This window comes from Aspergillus bombycis (assembly GCF_001792695.1).
Source record: "Aspergillus bombycis strain NRRL26010 chromosome Unknown contig00144, whole genome shotgun sequence".
NCBI classification, from domain to species: domain Eukaryota; kingdom Fungi; phylum Ascomycota; class Eurotiomycetes; order Eurotiales; family Aspergillaceae; genus Aspergillus; species Aspergillus bombycis.
In genome coordinates, this window is record NW_019170146.1 from 29,147 (window position 1) to 45,692 (window position 16,546).

At 48.2% G+C, this 16,546-nt stretch overlaps 3 protein-coding genes across 3 annotated transcripts; 1 reads left to right on the forward strand and 2 right to left on the reverse strand.

The window, feature by feature from the left end:
• Nucleotides 1-10,443: 10,443 nt before the first annotated feature.
• ABOM_011566 (3-keto-steroid reductase) lies at nucleotides 10,444-11,899 on the forward strand (the record flags this gene model as incomplete). The annotated part of the gene is made up of 2 exons (XM_022538694.1): nucleotides 10,444-10,511; nucleotides 10,600-11,899. 2 exons carry the CDS (start codon nucleotides 10,444-10,446, stop codon nucleotides 11,897-11,899), a joined length of 1,368 nt encoding a protein of 455 aa, XP_022384153.1.
• Nucleotides 11,900-12,701: 802 nt separating this feature from the next.
• On the reverse strand, nucleotides 12,702-13,979 carry ABOM_011567 (mannose-1-phosphate guanyltransferase; the record flags this gene model as incomplete). Its single annotated transcript, XM_022538695.1, has 4 exons — nucleotides 12,702-13,586; nucleotides 13,638-13,784; nucleotides 13,871-13,914; nucleotides 13,973-13,979. The coding sequence occupies 4 exons, from the start codon at nucleotides 13,977-13,979 to the stop codon at nucleotides 12,702-12,704; spliced, it is 1,083 nt and encodes a 360-aa protein (XP_022384154.1).
• A 981-nt stretch (nucleotides 13,980-14,960) lies between these two features.
• ABOM_011568 (uncharacterized protein) lies at nucleotides 14,961-16,043 on the reverse strand (the record flags this gene model as incomplete). Its single annotated transcript, XM_022538696.1, has 1 exon — nucleotides 14,961-16,043. The coding sequence occupies one exon, from the start codon at nucleotides 16,041-16,043 to the stop codon at nucleotides 14,961-14,963; it is 1,083 nt and encodes a 360-aa protein (XP_022384147.1).
• Nucleotides 16,044-16,546: the final 503 nt, after the last annotated feature.

The window sequence follows — 16,546 nt, forward strand, 5'->3', positions numbered from 1 at the left end:
AGTTAAGAATGCAGAAAGGACAATCATAAGCAAGGGATACACTTTAATAACGAGAGAGCAATACGGAGTGCATCCGAATGTTCATGCCTCATTGGATGTGCAAGTACAAGTAGTACTTGAAGGAAGAAGACCACCGAGTAGGTAATTGCATGCTTCTCACCTAGTAAGTATCGCCTGGGGAGGCGTGTAAGATTTCTATCTCCCCCGAAATAGTCCCGCTGGGTTATTACCGTCATTGCCGAGAAGCTAGAAGGTACTTACTACATACGTGTGTACGTACGTACGTACGTACGTACGTATGTATGTACTAGGTACTAGGTACTGATACGTGACTGGAGATGTTCGCTACCTTGTACTAGATCTGAGGGCTGCTTCAATGTACACTGGAGATCAGATTGTGATACCATTAGGAACTCTGTACCCCGTACGATGGTGTGATCCCAGGAATTGGCAATCAAATTGAAACTTAAATCCCGAGAGAGTTGGAATGAAGCCATTTCTCATTCATTCTTAGAGGCCGCATCGGATACATCAGCTCCTTAGCTTCAACCCCCACGTGGTTGACTTCAAGATGCCAGCAGACGGATGATACTTCCACCCGAGGGCATGGGGAGAAGGAAGACAAGTGCAATCTAGAGTCAAGGCCGTCCACTTACTGAGGGGTCACAATTGTCGTGATTGAAGAACAATCAAACATATGATGATCACTGCATGGCGTTTACAGCTGCGGTGAACGTGCTGGACACCGAAGCCACCCTTCATCGCATTCTCCTCGATCCCCATGGCTTTCAATTCTACCCACATCGTTCAGCAGCCAGTCAGGTAGTTAATACAACACCATATCCTCATTTAGACCCATACCTGTGCTATTTCCGACAAGGATTACTAAGAGAGGTAAAAAAAAATAAAAAAATAAAAAAAAAGACCCATGAGGCTTTGAATCCTATCTGGGGTGAGTTGTAGATCCCAATATTAGCGATGGGCTACGTAAGGGTGGGAAGAGCAAATGCATGACGGTGGAGACTAAGAATCGTACCCAGACGGCTTTTAGCGACCTTTCTACCAAACTAGCTTTGACTGGAGAACATGGTTTGGTTATACCGGGATCGTAGAATCTTGACCATGAAGGGTCGTAATCCGTCCCCACTGAAAGGATTGAGATCCTTTTGATAGACCAGTCATTCTGGGGAATTAGACTTTCGTCTCGTCGAGATTCCAGTCATTACCCGCTACTCAAGTGAAAGACCCTCAGGGGACAATATTTTGTTTGCGGGATATTTTCCCTATACACATCTCCTTTCTTCCTTTTCTACTCCGTAGTTCTGTCGTGCATTTCCTGGTACTGGACTAGCACGTATGTACGTACATATATTTATTCACATCCGCATGTACGGAGTATGTATGTACAGAGTACTTACGCAGCTGTTTATAGTATGGGCTCCCCAGATGATCTTCTTGCTAGCGTACCACTCTTCCCCTTCCTTGGTTTAACCACCGCCCCCCCCCCCCCCCCCGGTAGATACAATATCCTCGGGTAAACCCAAAAACCAAGAAGTAAGCCTTATACGAGCTGGCGGAAAATCAAATAGGGAACATCATCACAATGTCTCGTGGGTAGGTATAAATTCTCGCCGTGGGGTCCCCTAAGTGGAAAGAATCGGCCTATACACAGTACTATCGTAAGCCTGGCCTTTGAAGATCATCTGTGACCTTCCTTTCCAATGATGTCTTATGATAGGCTATCTAATCTACCTGTAGGTACCATATTGTGCTTTTCTCCGTATGCAGCGATAGTTTAGATTAATCTAAGATTATACGCCGATGCTGTACGTTGGATGACACGAACACAGTTCTCCACATATCACACATGTTCCAGATCCACGTAGACCGTCATGAGATGTATGTAGAGGTTACCTTACGTTGCGTCACATTGTCCGCTATGAGCTCTGCGTGCTATACGAATTCCAGTATATTCTCCTCTTAATGAAACGACCATCATCCCTTGGGATCCACGTCATTAGTGGCATGGTATACCTGCTATCCACCAAGAGATCTTGAAAAGTGTAAAGTGTAGGCTGCAAACTTGATAATAAAAAAAAGAATAAAGGAATACGAATGGCCTGACAACCGTACGCATAGTACGGAGTAGAACTAAACCTGGCGTTGGGCATGGGCAGTGGATCCAACACGTTAGTGCTTCCTACAGTTTACCCTCGTCCACTTGTCGTCAACTGGCGCAGCCGCTGATAAACAAGAACTAGAACCAAACAGAGATAAGCCAATATGGAATACATGGGGCCAGGACTACAACGTCATTGTGCTGCGACTGGTGCAGCTTTTTCCTCTGTAAGTAAAACCCAACGACCTGGTCATTGGTTCTCTTGCAGTCCACTTCACTGCATAGCTTTTGGGGAGGGGAAGGAAAAGGGTCATGTGTCAAATCACAACCCTGACCTGAAGTCTGTTGGCCCTCGTATTGTTCAAATTGCCATGATGATTGCCAACACTATGGACTTGAAGTTCTGCCTATCAACGCAGTCGAAGGAGCTTGGCTGATGCCACACACTCTTTCCAACAGTGTGGTAGCGAGTCTGACATGGACTAAACAGAGATTCGTAATCGATCGATCGTATGAGGGGATTTTGGAGCTGCGGGCGATGGATACGCGCGTGGCCCAGAAACCCCAAGACCAGAAACCAACAATCAACGTAGATGATGAACGGAGAGCTCTCTATCTACTAGCTAACTAATGTATGTATCTTTAGTAATGGTGTCGCCAAGCGGACGAAGTTAACTGACCGATTTACTGACCATCGCACTAGTGGGGTTTAGTCGAGGTTCCCAAGTCCAGCCCCAGACCTTGTCCTCTCAAGTTTTTGTTTTGAATAGGAAAGGATCTGAAGGAAACCCTGGATCTTGAGGTCGAATGCTGAATGATGTACCAGTCTGAGGAAAGGAAACAACATCCTCTACCCTTGACTCGTTTATCATCCCCCTTCCATCCCGTCTCTTCTTTGGGTCTTATCGACTGAAGATCGGGGCGTCATTGGCTGCATATCCGAGTAACAGGCACAGGTGAGTTAAACCTCCCATACCCCGCATCGCCTTTGCTTCTGAATTCAGTCGTTCAAAATAAGATGAGGGGTGGGCTTGAGTTTCCCTTGTCACACGCGGAAACGGAAAGGAATGAAGCGATCCATTCACCGACTGCCGCAGCCCATCATTAGATCCAAATTCTCCTGCACGTCGACCCCCAGGGTACCTTACCATCTTGGTAGAAGTAGGAACAGAGATACCAATGCAGCCAGCTTATGAGCTAATGAGAAGTGACTAGTACGGGAGTACGGCAATCAGCTTCACTCCTCCACAGATGCGCATATGACTCGCAGCACCTTCCCGCAAGTCGACTAGACGCTCGACGGACCATGTTCTCCATTTGCGACTACTGCATTATCGGTTTCAAATCACAGAATCATGTGTCCCTTGGCATTGGAGTGAAGTTGGGAATCCAGTCTTACCGCGGCATTGTCACGGATCGTAGGATTACTCCGCCCTTGAAACCAGCCAATTGCTTCATCGTGCATAAGGCCGGAGGGGGGTGGTGGGAGGGAGAAACTAAGCAATGGAGAGGTATGCCTTATGGTTTTTGGCGGTGTTAAGACATACATACATACATACATACGTGTGTTCCATGCAACGTTCGATAGGGCGGCGCCCAGAAAAAAAAATCTCCGATTCGCATGTTTTCCGTCGCAACCTCCCACTACAATCCATGTCGACACACTACTACTACTAGTAGTAGTAGTCGTACTCTAGTCAAAACGGCCCGGGTGGGCTTGTGAGGGGGGGGGGGAGGTGGACGATTGCATACTGAAAAAGTAAAAATAAAAATTAAGAAAGATCAATGATCGGATGATGATAGGTACAGTAGTTCCAAAAGAAAAAAGAAAAAATTAAAATAAAATAAAATAAAAATAAAACGTCGAATTGGCCCTATGGAGCCAAGAGTGGAATCACACGCCATCGAATCCTGTACCTTGTGGCTGTTCAATCGAGAAACCATGACAGCAACTACTAGCTAGCCGTAATTAATCAGTAGTAATCAATCACATTCACTGCACTATTCTCACCATCTGCCTGAAATTAGTTCCTTTGAATGAAAGATTCAACCTCAAACACCGAATCCCACCGAACAATTGTCGGTGAGCAAGTCAGTGGGCAAGTAGGAAAGTCCCCATGGAGCACCTTGGCTTTTCCCTTTCTGATTTGATTTGATTTGATTTTCTCCTCCTTCAAATTTCATTGTGTATGGTCGTATTCGGTCGAATCCCCAGCATTGTGGTAACGGTTTTCAATTTTTGGCCCCCTTGCAGCCACTGGCTCCAGACTCAATTTCGCGGGATTTCGCGGAGAAACATTGGATGCCTGTGGAATTCGAGGCATTTGAGGCTCCTCACTGAGTCAGTCAGTCATGTGTGATCGTTAGTTGTTCATGACTGGTAATTTTGATTGATTTCTCTTTGCCTTCTTTTCCTTTTCTCCCCTGCACCCCCCCCCCCGGCCCAGTCGGATTGATTTCGAAGTGCTGATAACTATCAAAATAGCCCAAATTACAAACAAGACCGCATTTCGTCTGACATCCAGACTATTAACCAAGCCTACTAAGTTTCTTAGCCATCCGCCATGAACTCGTGCTGACATGGATCCTCCTTCGGAGTGGCTGTGTTCCATCCAGCTAGTTGTTCTTTATGCACGTAGCCTCGCTTCTATGCTGATGGGCTTCCGAATCGATGGCCAGACTTCCTTGGTTTCACTCCTTCTCGTTCGTGGATATTGCATCTTGGTTAGTAGTCTTGGCGGATTGGCTTTTGATAATGACCACCAGCTGTTCGTAGAGTTCTTCGGTCCCTGGTTTGGCTTTTGAATTTATTGGATTGTTTTCTTCTCCTTTTCCCTCTTTTTCACCTACCTCCATAGCTCCTGTCGCTATGTGGATCTTTACTTCATGAGTACCTCGTGGACGGACGTGCTAACATGTTAGATTTTTGGGGTACCACATTTACCGTGCGTAGGGCTTGGTCTTGTCCCAACCCAAGAAATGATTTCAGTCATATGTAATGCCTTGATTAGAATTAGTTAACTAACTATGCATTGTACTGTTTATTAAGCCATCGGTCGGAATGATACAACGAGGTGTATACGCTATCCAATCCACGCTGACCGCCCCCAGTATATGTAGTAGAATACTATAGCCGGGGACCGATTCATATCGCCCGATGTTTTATGAGTCGTTCTTGTGCTGTGTGAACACATCCCTGGGAGGAGTCCTGGCAGCGATTTGTGCTCAGAGATCTTCGCTGTCAAGCGCGATTGCTGACAGACATAAGATCCGATATTATTAACCAGCATTCGTTCCCCCTTATAGCAGAACTGACCTAACTGTCGGTACATCGCTTAGAAGGCCAATACTACGATGACCTTTACATCAGTTAATGTCAGGGGTAGAGCTGTATGTGGCTTGCTGGGAGCGAGTTATACGCTGGAGCATCTGATAACGTGGCGAGTCGAATGTCACAGTAGCAAATGTTTGTCTCTCCTGTTTCATGGTAGCATGGAAGGGAAGCCATACGACATGGTTAAGCATCCTCAAGTGACCCGTAGGTATTGGGAACCGGACCCGATTGCTGGGGCTATCCCGAGTAACCGCAATCTAACTCTTTCAGTTCGCAGCTGCAGATAGGAGAAGAGGCATGCAGGGATAGCCATCATCGATGCGTTTAGAGCATGTGGGAATATCGATGATCTCGAGACCAGATACGGAGTATATACAGGAGACCATTTTCTCCGCGCATCCGGGCTTGCATAGTCGGAGGTACCTTGTTCAATAATGAGAACGTTGTTCTTGAGCTATATGCCGTTGCTACTCCGGCCATGCCGCTGTTGGATTACGACAACACAGTGTATTGTTCCGCGATGAGAGTGGCCCGGGAAGTAGTAGCTTATGTTGATCTTCTCATCCCCTGGCGATGGTTCGGGAGTCGACTGGGATATAACTTCCTTACCGTTATCGTTCTGGCGGCCTTAATATCTACATTATACATGGCTTGGCTACTATTTTCAAACTTCAGGCTCAGTACTGGCATCCCTTGAATCCATTGGTATTCCATTCAGTGCCCCCCTGGAATGTCGGTGTGGTGGGAAAATATTGTTGATTCTATCTACCTACTGAAACTCTGCTTGGGAAACCACTGAACTAAGAGCTCCTCAGGAGCGACGTTTGAACAGCAAACTATCTATTAATATATCTTTCTAGGGTCGAAACCACCAGGATGTCTTAACTGAATATTATTACCTTTAATTATCAAGTTAGTGATAGTTTTCAATATTTCTCGAGGAATATCTTCAAGAGCACACGCTGGAGACGGGTCTAGTCACGTTCATTATGGCTGCACCCAGGGCTCTGGTGTTATCTGCTTGGAGGTCCTCAATCGTGCTGCCGGGTCCAGAATCCACATCAACAGCACACACCTCTTCGCGTACGATAGTGCACACCCACGAGCCTGTTCCGCCTTTGGCATTCCCCTTAATGTCCCGAAGAGTATTGCTGAAGTGTCATGGACAAAGTAAGTGAGTGCTTTTCTCTCCCATTGTAACTAACGTCGCCCCCATTTCACCTTTAAGGCTATTGACGAGAAGGTGGACTACGAGGTAGTCAATACTTGCGCTTGTGAGGCGCCCATTCGCATCTCTGACTTCTACAGGTCTCCTGCATTTTCAAGTGCGTTTTTGCTGGGTGACGCGGCGCACACCTTCCCCAACGCGGGTGACCTCGGGGTCAACACAGGTTCGCCGACGTACATGACCTAGTTTGGAAGATTCATGCCGTGGAGGAGGGATGAGCTGTAGAGTCTGACACCCTACTCGATTCGTATACCTCGGAAAGAAGACCGGTGGCGGAAGTCAACGGTGGGATTAGTGACCACAACCAATTCCGTATCATTCAAGATTTGTGAGATGGTGAGCAGTACAATGTCAAACCCTGAAAAGCAAAAGTCCCCCAGGACACCATTAGCGCCCAGTGGTCCTTTGGTGACGATATCCACGCCTGACTTGGTTGACTGATCCGCCTTTAGTGTCCTCTCATCACCGAGTCAGGAGGTTGTACCAACAATCATAGAGGGACCCAATCAAGTGCCACTGGTGTATTGGCAGTTGGAGCGGCATTTCTCTGATGTTGACGGGCATTGGTCGCGCATCGTCGGTTGACGAGTGATTGGGGCTTCCTGGCCGTTCGGCCTGACCATCACATTCTAGGGTTTGCGGCAACTCCGGAGGAGGTTAATGAGATATTCCTCAAGAGCTTGTAGATAGCTGGGGTCCTGTGGAGCCTGGGTCGAAAGCCCTGGTTAGACGACATCCCCCGGATGCGATGATTGTTTTATACCTAGGACATGCTATCCATGTTCCGGCGGGGGGGGGGGGATCACGATGTTGGAAGGGAATCGTTTTGACGGGCTAAAGTCATCAGGTGCAGAGACAAAAGTGGTCAAGGTGGGCTCCCAGTGCAGAACCCACAGAGGTCTTCGACCGATCACTTCCATTCAAGGTCCTGTGTCCGCTGGAATGCACCCCGATCATTCTCTGCGAAAGCATCCTCTTCATAACAGGAACCCCTAGCGGTGAGTTTTGCTTGCTCTTTTCGTATTTCCTTCTGTTTCAGGGAAAGCTATGGTGCTCATATAATGATTTAGGCATCGGATTATTCATGTCTGACAGGCTCCTGAAGGGTCAGAATGTTGTTGAAGTTGAGTTGAATGGGCTCGAGACAATTCGAAACCGGATGGTGTGCGATTAAGGGAGAGGACACCTGTGCACCAAGAAATGTTCAAGGTCAACATCTATGTGTCATCTTAAAAGTAGACCTGGCGCCAAGTAAAGTATTAAATTCCGTGGGCACCAATCATTTATGCCCATCAAATTAAATGACAACCCCCGGTCCACTCATCCTATTCAGTCTCAAGTCTCATGCGAGATCACTGGGAAGACCAAGATCCAAGCTTTGGGTTTGATTAGTGGGCTTGTGGCTTCATGCTGTGAAAGCATGTGACCTCGAGAGCCTCCGAGCATCGCAATAAAATATCCTCCTCTCTCATCGTTATCTTCCATGGACACGAGCAAGCAGGATGAGTACTTCCACAGCACCTGGCATCAGAAAGCGAGTTCGCCGTGCTTCTGATTATTGCCGCAAGAAAACGGGTAATGCGGACCACTGCAATTCAACCCCTTTGACAACCATGCAACTGTGGTCGCTGACTGCACCAACCTGTAGCTGAAATGTCCTGCCGATAGGCAGCCCTGCATGAACTGTGAGCTGTTTGGGGCCGAGTGTATCTCGATGCCGGACGCGCCGACAGTGCCAAAGCGAAGGAGGCGCGTCAATAATGATGTCCCGGACGGCAATGCCAGTGCAAGTTATCCTGTAGCTCCCAACAGAGCCTCTACCAATCCAAGCGATGAGCCATCAGGGCAAGCAGGAGACCTTGTATCACCCTTGATGAATGCGAGTGGAGCCGGAGTCTGATGAAGACGCTGTTTCCCACCCTTTGGCGGCTCCTGGGCTCGAACCAACTTGAGGTATTCTTGCTATTTAGCCGGCCCTTCTATTTTCTGCATCTTGCTATCCCCTTTTACGAATAAGTATACGTTGCTCGGGGTGGGGCCTTTAATGATCCTAAGGGTAAAGTTCAATTTGTAATTCTATTTTCTCTAGAACTTATCGCTTGCCTAGCCCGTATTAAAGCAAGCACTCCCCCCCCCCAAGAAGACAGCCAATTGTCCACAGTGATCCAGTAATCGGAAACATGCTGTCTGGACCTATTTCGCCTGTTAAGAAGGACAAGTGCCTTGCTTCGATAACAAGGTCAAAGTATCGGCTGGACCTTCTTCAGCGGCCAGATAAGTCAGGAACAATAGATAAGACTCCCGATTGCCACTGTAGAACCGATATACTTTCGACTTGTGAATCGCTAGTTTGTCTTCATCGAATTATGCAATGAGAATTCGCCCGTGGCATTCACCCATGAATGACAATAATATCACCTACCACGACATGGCGTAGACTCAGTCCTATCTGCCCTATTGCTCTTCTCTGCATTAGGAAAGGGTAGCTTACAGGGGCGAAAACCTGTTTCTCTAATCTATCTGTGTTTGAGCGCTTTATCATAGCGGCCAAAATCGTAAGGATCTCTTCTTGAATCAGGTTGGCGCGCTGTGATTCTTGTAAGCCGGAACCCATGAGAACATAATATCCTCGGTGAATCCCGAGCGGTGTATATGTCCAATATCTGCACCGTCTTGGAGTTTGCCGTCGTAGAATACTGTGCTGACTGGCGCACAGATATTGGGGTGTATGCAATGCCGTACCTCTAGCATATGGACAGCCAGCCCAGGAAATACCAGACGGCAGAAAAGTGAGAGGTTTAACTGAACACGTAGAGAATTACCTGTCGTGCTTAACAGCTTGATGGGATTTAGCTGACGGTGATCTACGAGTAACAGCATCACTCGGTTATAGTAAAATCCACAGGATCGATCACAGAGTATACAGCGTACTGTCTAAGAGTAAAGAGAGTGGCAACAACCATATCGGCTTTCTTCAAGACAGCCTCCCGGAGGTCTTTGGTCGCAGCTCGAAACTCTGTAGTGGTTTCCCTATTGATCTCTCCAAGCTAATATTAGTGAAAGCACTCAGTGAAGACGCGGTATTCTCCCACTCCAGGCACAGTGAACAAGACCTGTCAATTACAAGATGTCCTCCTGCTCTTGAATGGCAGTGAATATCGAGATTTTTATATAAGGTGATTTCGCGCCAGGCTGGATCCAGTACGCTTCAACATGCCAAACCTTTTTATCAATGGAGTATAGAAGACTGTAATCTGGGAGCTCAAGATAGTTCCTATCCACAACATACCATCAAACACAGAGTGACACAAATCCCCTTATGAGCCTCTCCAGCCCGATATTCTCTGTAGCGTTGAACCGTTATGCTTCCGGGCAAATTGTGACATCAAATACGTTAGGTGGTTGTTAAGCATAGCGAGGCGTCCTTTGAGCCCAGGATACGTTGATATACTTCTCAAGCATACGAGCATTTTCTGCTAAAATATAGAGACCCTGCCATATGTGTAGAAACTCATCCAGCAAGAAAGAGGATCTGTATAAAATCGAGTGTGTCACTCGATAGAGAAATGGTTCTCTACTTCAGTTTGTTATGGAAGTTACTTGATTAGTACTCTGGATGAACCCCCCAATCCAGGCACACATAAGGTTAGGGAGCTAATCCCGGTCAGGCCTAGCGCACAGGAACAACATCCTCAATCTCACTTATCTCCATCCTCCATCAATCTTCCTCCCGACGGATGCCATACCAACAAGTGGCCCATTATGTTCAATTACGGAACGGACGAGGATCTCCAGGACAAGGTCTATATCCTTGTCACTGGCGCAAACAGGTATCGCACCCTCTACTCGCAAATCCCAACTCATCTCCCGCACCAATCAGCCCCTATATCACGTTCAGCTCCCTGACTCAATCTATAGTGGTCTCGGATTCTCGATATGCTGCCGCCTAGTCGATGAATTCCTCAGCTCTCCTCAACGCACGAACCAATCCCTAACCGTCATCTTCACTACCCGAAGCCCCAAGAAAGGAAACGACACCCTCCTCCGCCTCCAGGACCATCTCCGCAAAACCTCCGCAACACCCTCCCCCACCAGAAGGGTAAACTTCATCCCGGAGAGCGTAGACCTAAACAACCTCGTCTCCGTCCGCGCCCTTTCCCGCCGCCTGAATGATGAATGCCCCAAACTCGACGCCATCTTACTCAATGCCGGCATTGGCGGCTGGTCAGCCCTGAACTGGCCGCGAGCCACCTGGGGCATCCTCACCGACCTCGTCCACGAAGTTTCTTGGCCCTCATACAAGATCGCCCCCGCTGGTATGGTAACAGACTACCAGACCACAACGCTAGCAACCCAAGAGCCCCGTCTGGGCTCCGTCTTCTGCGCAAACGTCTTTGGCCACTACATGTTAGCGCACAATGTCATGCCCCTGCTGCGGCGGTCAGGACAACCCAATGGTCGTGGCCGCGTCATCTGGGTCTCAAGCATAGAAGCCACGGTGAAGATGTTCGACATCGACGACATTCAGGGTCTCCGGACTTCCGCACCTTACGAATCTTCCAAGGCGTTGACCGACGTCTTGGCGCTAACGGCCGATCTCCCCAGTACCAAGCCCTTCGTGAAGAGTTTCTATTCCGTCGATGATAATAGAACATATAACAGTGGATTTGGAAGACCTAAAGTAACTAATGACGATAACTCGGCCCCGAACACGTACCTCTCTCACCCCGGAATCTGTGGTACGAGTATCATCCCGCTCGCCTGGCCGCTCTTTTACTCAATGCTTGCCGTCGGCTTCCTTGCCCGGCTGCTTGGGTCCCCCTGGCATACGGTGTCGACTTATCTGGGTGCCTGTGCTCCTGTGTGGCTGGCGTTGTCCGCTCAGTCTGTCTTGGACACGGCTGAGTCGCTGTATCGGCAGAATGGTGGTGGCAGAGCGAAATGGGGTTCCTCCAGCAACTGGCTTGGCAAGGATACTCCGGCATCTACTGAAGTTGACGGGTGGGGGTATGGTGGTGTCGTTGGCCCCGCTGTTGTGGATGAGGATCGGTTGCGTCGGCGCAAAAGAGGCGCGGTGGACCTTACAGCGGAGGCGAAGGAAGACTTTGAGGAGCTGGGGAGAAAATGCTGGCAGAAAATGGAGGAGTTGAGAATTGAGTGGGATAAACTTCTTGATTTGGACGAAGTAAGCCCTGATGATTTCGGTTTGGGATTCTGATTTCGCCTAAAAGTTTCATCTCGGCTTGTATATGATACAATAGATACCATGTCAATCTTCGCATGTATAATTTCTTGTACAAGGCGCAGGCCGTTCGCTGATTCTTTCTTTAAAAAAATGCATAACTGCATTGTATTCTTTTTTTTTCCCAGGTTCTGCCTCCCATATTTACATTCCTTAAACCCCGTGTCCACATACATCATTAGAATCCGATAGAGTATTAGCCCAATTGCCCACCATTCCCCAAGGAAGCAGACACGGCGCAACGAAAAAAAGCACGAACGTGTTGGCAAGACTGAAATGAAGAAACACAAGATTGAATGGTTTCAAAGCAATGTCAAAGAAGATAGAACATAAAAGAAAAGATTGGACGCAAGGCAGTCGACGGGTCGGCGGCAACACGTAGTGAAGGAAACATAAGTATGATTACTAAAAGTCTGTAGAGGGCAGCGCTTTCGCCATCAAGGCATTCAGCGTCTGCGTACGGTGGAGCAGGATAAGGAAATGGAATAAAAGATTTATGCAAGAAGGGGGATGGTAAATAGAAAGGTGTCAGGACCGCCGTGTATTCCAAGGAGTGGTCATGGCCTTGACCCAGAAATCCTGTCAGGCGCAGGCCTGCTTGAAATCAACTGAAGTAAAATAGACCGACTCCGGTTCTATGCATCGGGCGGCGTCGAGGTGCAGGCGACTGGAAGCAAAGCATTTGAGGACATGTCGACATGAGAAGAGAAGGTTTACATAATGATGGCGGGAACTGGTAGAAAGATTAGAATCAACACGCGATGAACAAACGAGGTGATCACTTACCATCAACGTTCTGCTTGATGCTCTTGTGAGGAAGGATGGATCCACCATTAACATAGACTTCGTCTGCGATAGTAACGTCGTCACCCAGCACGGTGACATTCTCCAAACGAGCCCATCTGCCTACGGAGCTATTCCATCCGACAATGGTCGACTTAACCCAGGCATGGTCCTTGACCTTGCTGTTCTCTAGAAGCACACAACGCTGCAGACGAACTCCATCACCGACCACGACGTTGGGACCAATGACTACATTGGGACCAATGCGGCAGTTCTTGCCAATCTTGGCGGAGGGGTCAACCATAACATTGCCACCGTACACGTAGGGTTCGGAGTTGGGTGCGAGTAGCTTGGAGTTGCGCTTGGCGAGGGAAGTGAGGTATAGACAGGTACCGCTGAGGAAGTCCTTCGGTTGGCCAACGTCCATCCAAAAGCCCTCCAAATCAAAGGAGTGAAGCTGTCCGTCCTTGCAAATAGCGGGGAATGTCTCCTGCTCAATGGAGGTCGGGCGCAGCTCAATGCGATTCAGCACACTAGGGTTCATAATATAGATACCGGCGTTGATACGGTTGCCAACGAATTCAACAGGCTTTTCGACAAAACGGTCGATGCGCGAGGGGTGGTTGGGCTTGTGAACAACGACACCATACTTAGAGGGCTCGTCAACCTTGGTAACAACAATGGTACCTTCGTCACCGTGCTTCTTATGGAACTCAGCCAGCTCCTTGAAAGGATAATCACAGATGACATCGGAGTTTAGAACAAAGAATGGAGAGTCGTCCTTGCCCAAAATCTTCTCCGCTAACTTCAGAGGACCGGCAGTGCCCAGGGGTTCGGACTCGACGGAGAACTCGATCTTAACATTGTATTGTTCTTCGTACTAGTTACGGTAAGCATGGGCATGGGGGCTGACTTGTTTTCGCGGACAAACCTTCTTGAGTGCCGAAACCATGACATCCGGACGATAGTTAACAGCCAGGACAATATCCGTGACACCAGCAGCAGCCAAGCTCTCGACTTGGTGCAGAATCATAGGACGGTTCCCAAATTCCACCAGGGGTTTGGGAAGGGTCAATGTCTAGTTGAGCGATCATATCTGTCAGTAGGGGCTCATAGGGAGCTGGTATGTGGTACGTCACGATCGCCGGCGGGGGAGTTGCTCACCAACGGACGGAGACGGGTACCAAACCCTCCGACAAGAATGAGAGCTGCAATCAAATGAAGTCAGCAAAGAGGAGTGGATACTGTACCGAGAGGAGCACATACCCTTCATGATTATGTAGTGGGACGAAGTTAAGAGAGGAAAATGTTAATATGGTGGTATATTGTAGGAACCGGCGGCGACGGTTGTTTTGAACGAGCGACCGGGGGATAAGGGGGGTAAAGCGAAAGCAGGGGAGGGGAAGAACTAATATGCAATCCCGCACGAGGGAGAGAACGATGGTGGTGTAAAGTGAAGATGGGGACTGAGATCAATCGGTCAAGGGAACGGCCGTTGACAGATCAAACGATGTCAACCAGAAGAAGAAAGGAGAAGGAGGAGGAGGAGAGGAAAATAAAGATCAATTATAACACCTGGCGGTTGGAGACCCAGCATGTATGTATGGGAAATGTACCTGTATTAGATGCAACATGGGTTAGGGGGAGCCGGAGATGGTATGGTAAGGTATCAGGTACCACCAAAAAAAGAGCTCCGCCTTTGCACGTTTGCAGCCAGCGCCACCATCTACCGTCCTCGACGAATTACAGGACAGGATTGCCGGTACAGCCTCTGGGCCTAGATCTGTTTTGGGAACTCGGATCAGGTGCTTCGTGGGGCCATTACACCCCTAAATTTAAGGACATCCTGTAAGGAGCAAAGCTCTTACCCAACATAATATAAAAAAAAGGGAGACATTCAAATTATACTCCAGATGAAGGAAGGACTACTTTTATGTAAAGCATGATGCTTATACCGTAGATGGATGCATATGCGGATAAAGTTTATTAACGTCCTGCAATCCTAGGTACCCCCAACACGACTATAATTTCCCTCCATAGCGTTGCACTAAGATGTGATAGGTACTACGTACTGCGAAGAGTAAAGTAGTATGTATGTACCGCTACCACAGGGTATTCGGAGTCGGGATCCCGTCCCTGTATCTCCTGATCAGCTGTCAGAATCAAGTTAAAAATGTGTTCCTAGTGACCTTTCTGTAACCCTGCCTTCAACATATGTTAAAATACATACATACCTCCTACAAAGTTGTTCTAATTATAACCTCGACGAATCCTCTGGCGTATCTGGAGGTAAAGTCGGCCCACGTTGCGTGGGCTTCCTTGCGTCACCGCCTGCTAAATCCGTCGTGGTACTCACGATCCACTCGCGCACCTTTCTCGCTTTGACTCGCAGTAGTTCATCGTTCTTGGCTGTCGTATCATGGTTCAAGAGACTCCTTGCACTGTACATACCACCCGCATCTGTTACGTCGACCCTCTGTCGATGGAGTAGATCGACTTTAGTAATCCCTTTCCTGAGACTCTGTCCGTAAACCCGTTCCCGGAAGGAGCTCAACCCTACCATGCGCAACAAAACGATGTCTCGCGGCCGTAAAGTCTCCAGCATTTTGCGAAGCTCATGGCTCTCGTCATGATGACCTGGGGCGATCCTTTGTTCCATTGGGGGGAGCCAGAACGTAACTCCGAACCCGCTTCTTGTGTCATCTCCCACTACTATTTCGACAAGGTCTAGTTCGTTCTTCCATCGCCGCGTCAAAATGCGACGCGGTGGTCGAATTGCAGCAATTCCGACGATGAGATTCACCGTCATAGTTTGTGGCACAATAGATGTCAGGTATCCAGCGCTCGGAATGTTTTGAAGATCTGTAATACCTCCTTGGATGGGCAACTCCAACCCAAGGGATTCTTCTGTTGCGATAGAAGTCCCTGTGCTGTCGGCCACTATGTCACTTTCTTTCGTGGAATCCCCGAGATGGACGCCTGGGGAAGTAATCTCGGATGTCTCATGGACGGTGAACGAATGGTCGTAGAACTGGGTGAGACTTGAATCTTCTGGGGCAGTTGATAAGCTGCTAGGCGGCACAAGGTCTTGAGTTGTAAAGAAGTGAGTGCCTCTATCTATTCCTAGTCCCGGGTTTTCGTCAATTGCCTCCGCCGATCTCTCATCCTGTAACAGCCTCCATTTTACAGGGTTAGGATCTGTAAAAGGCCAATCGTCTTCATTGGGAATATCCGAACTATGGAATGGGGAGATGGGTGCCGTGAGAAGCTCATCTTCGTTCCATTGGAGGTTTCGTATCGTGGGGGCTCCCACGAGAAAAATAATCTTTCTGGACATAGCTGTGGGCATTTAACTAGAAAAATAACCATTAAGCAAGGAATGGCGGTTTGTGGATGTGCTGTGCCTGGCCAGCTTCAAGCCCGAACGGCGGTGCTTTGCTTCTGTAAATGACGAACTCGCCAGATGTGAATAGATTCCAGCCTATGAGTGACGGGAACATTGAGATCAAGGGCTTAGAGTCTTGGTTATATGTCCGACAACCACAGGCTTTGTGTCAATAAATAGACATCGAAGTAGTTGGCAATGACGAGGACGGTCTATTGCCCGGTGGTTCAGAAGGAACGGATCTGAACCATGGATTGCTACGAAATAGACCTTCATGATTTTACGATACTGTGACACGGATTTCTCTGACAAGCAAGCATGGCAAAATCAGAACTGAGAGGACAAATTTTGTGATTTTAGTAAAAAGGATACAAAACATATTATGCCACGATATGACGCCAAAGTTGCTTTGCGAGACCGGTGGCTGCCTGAGGCAGGATGAATACACGTGATTG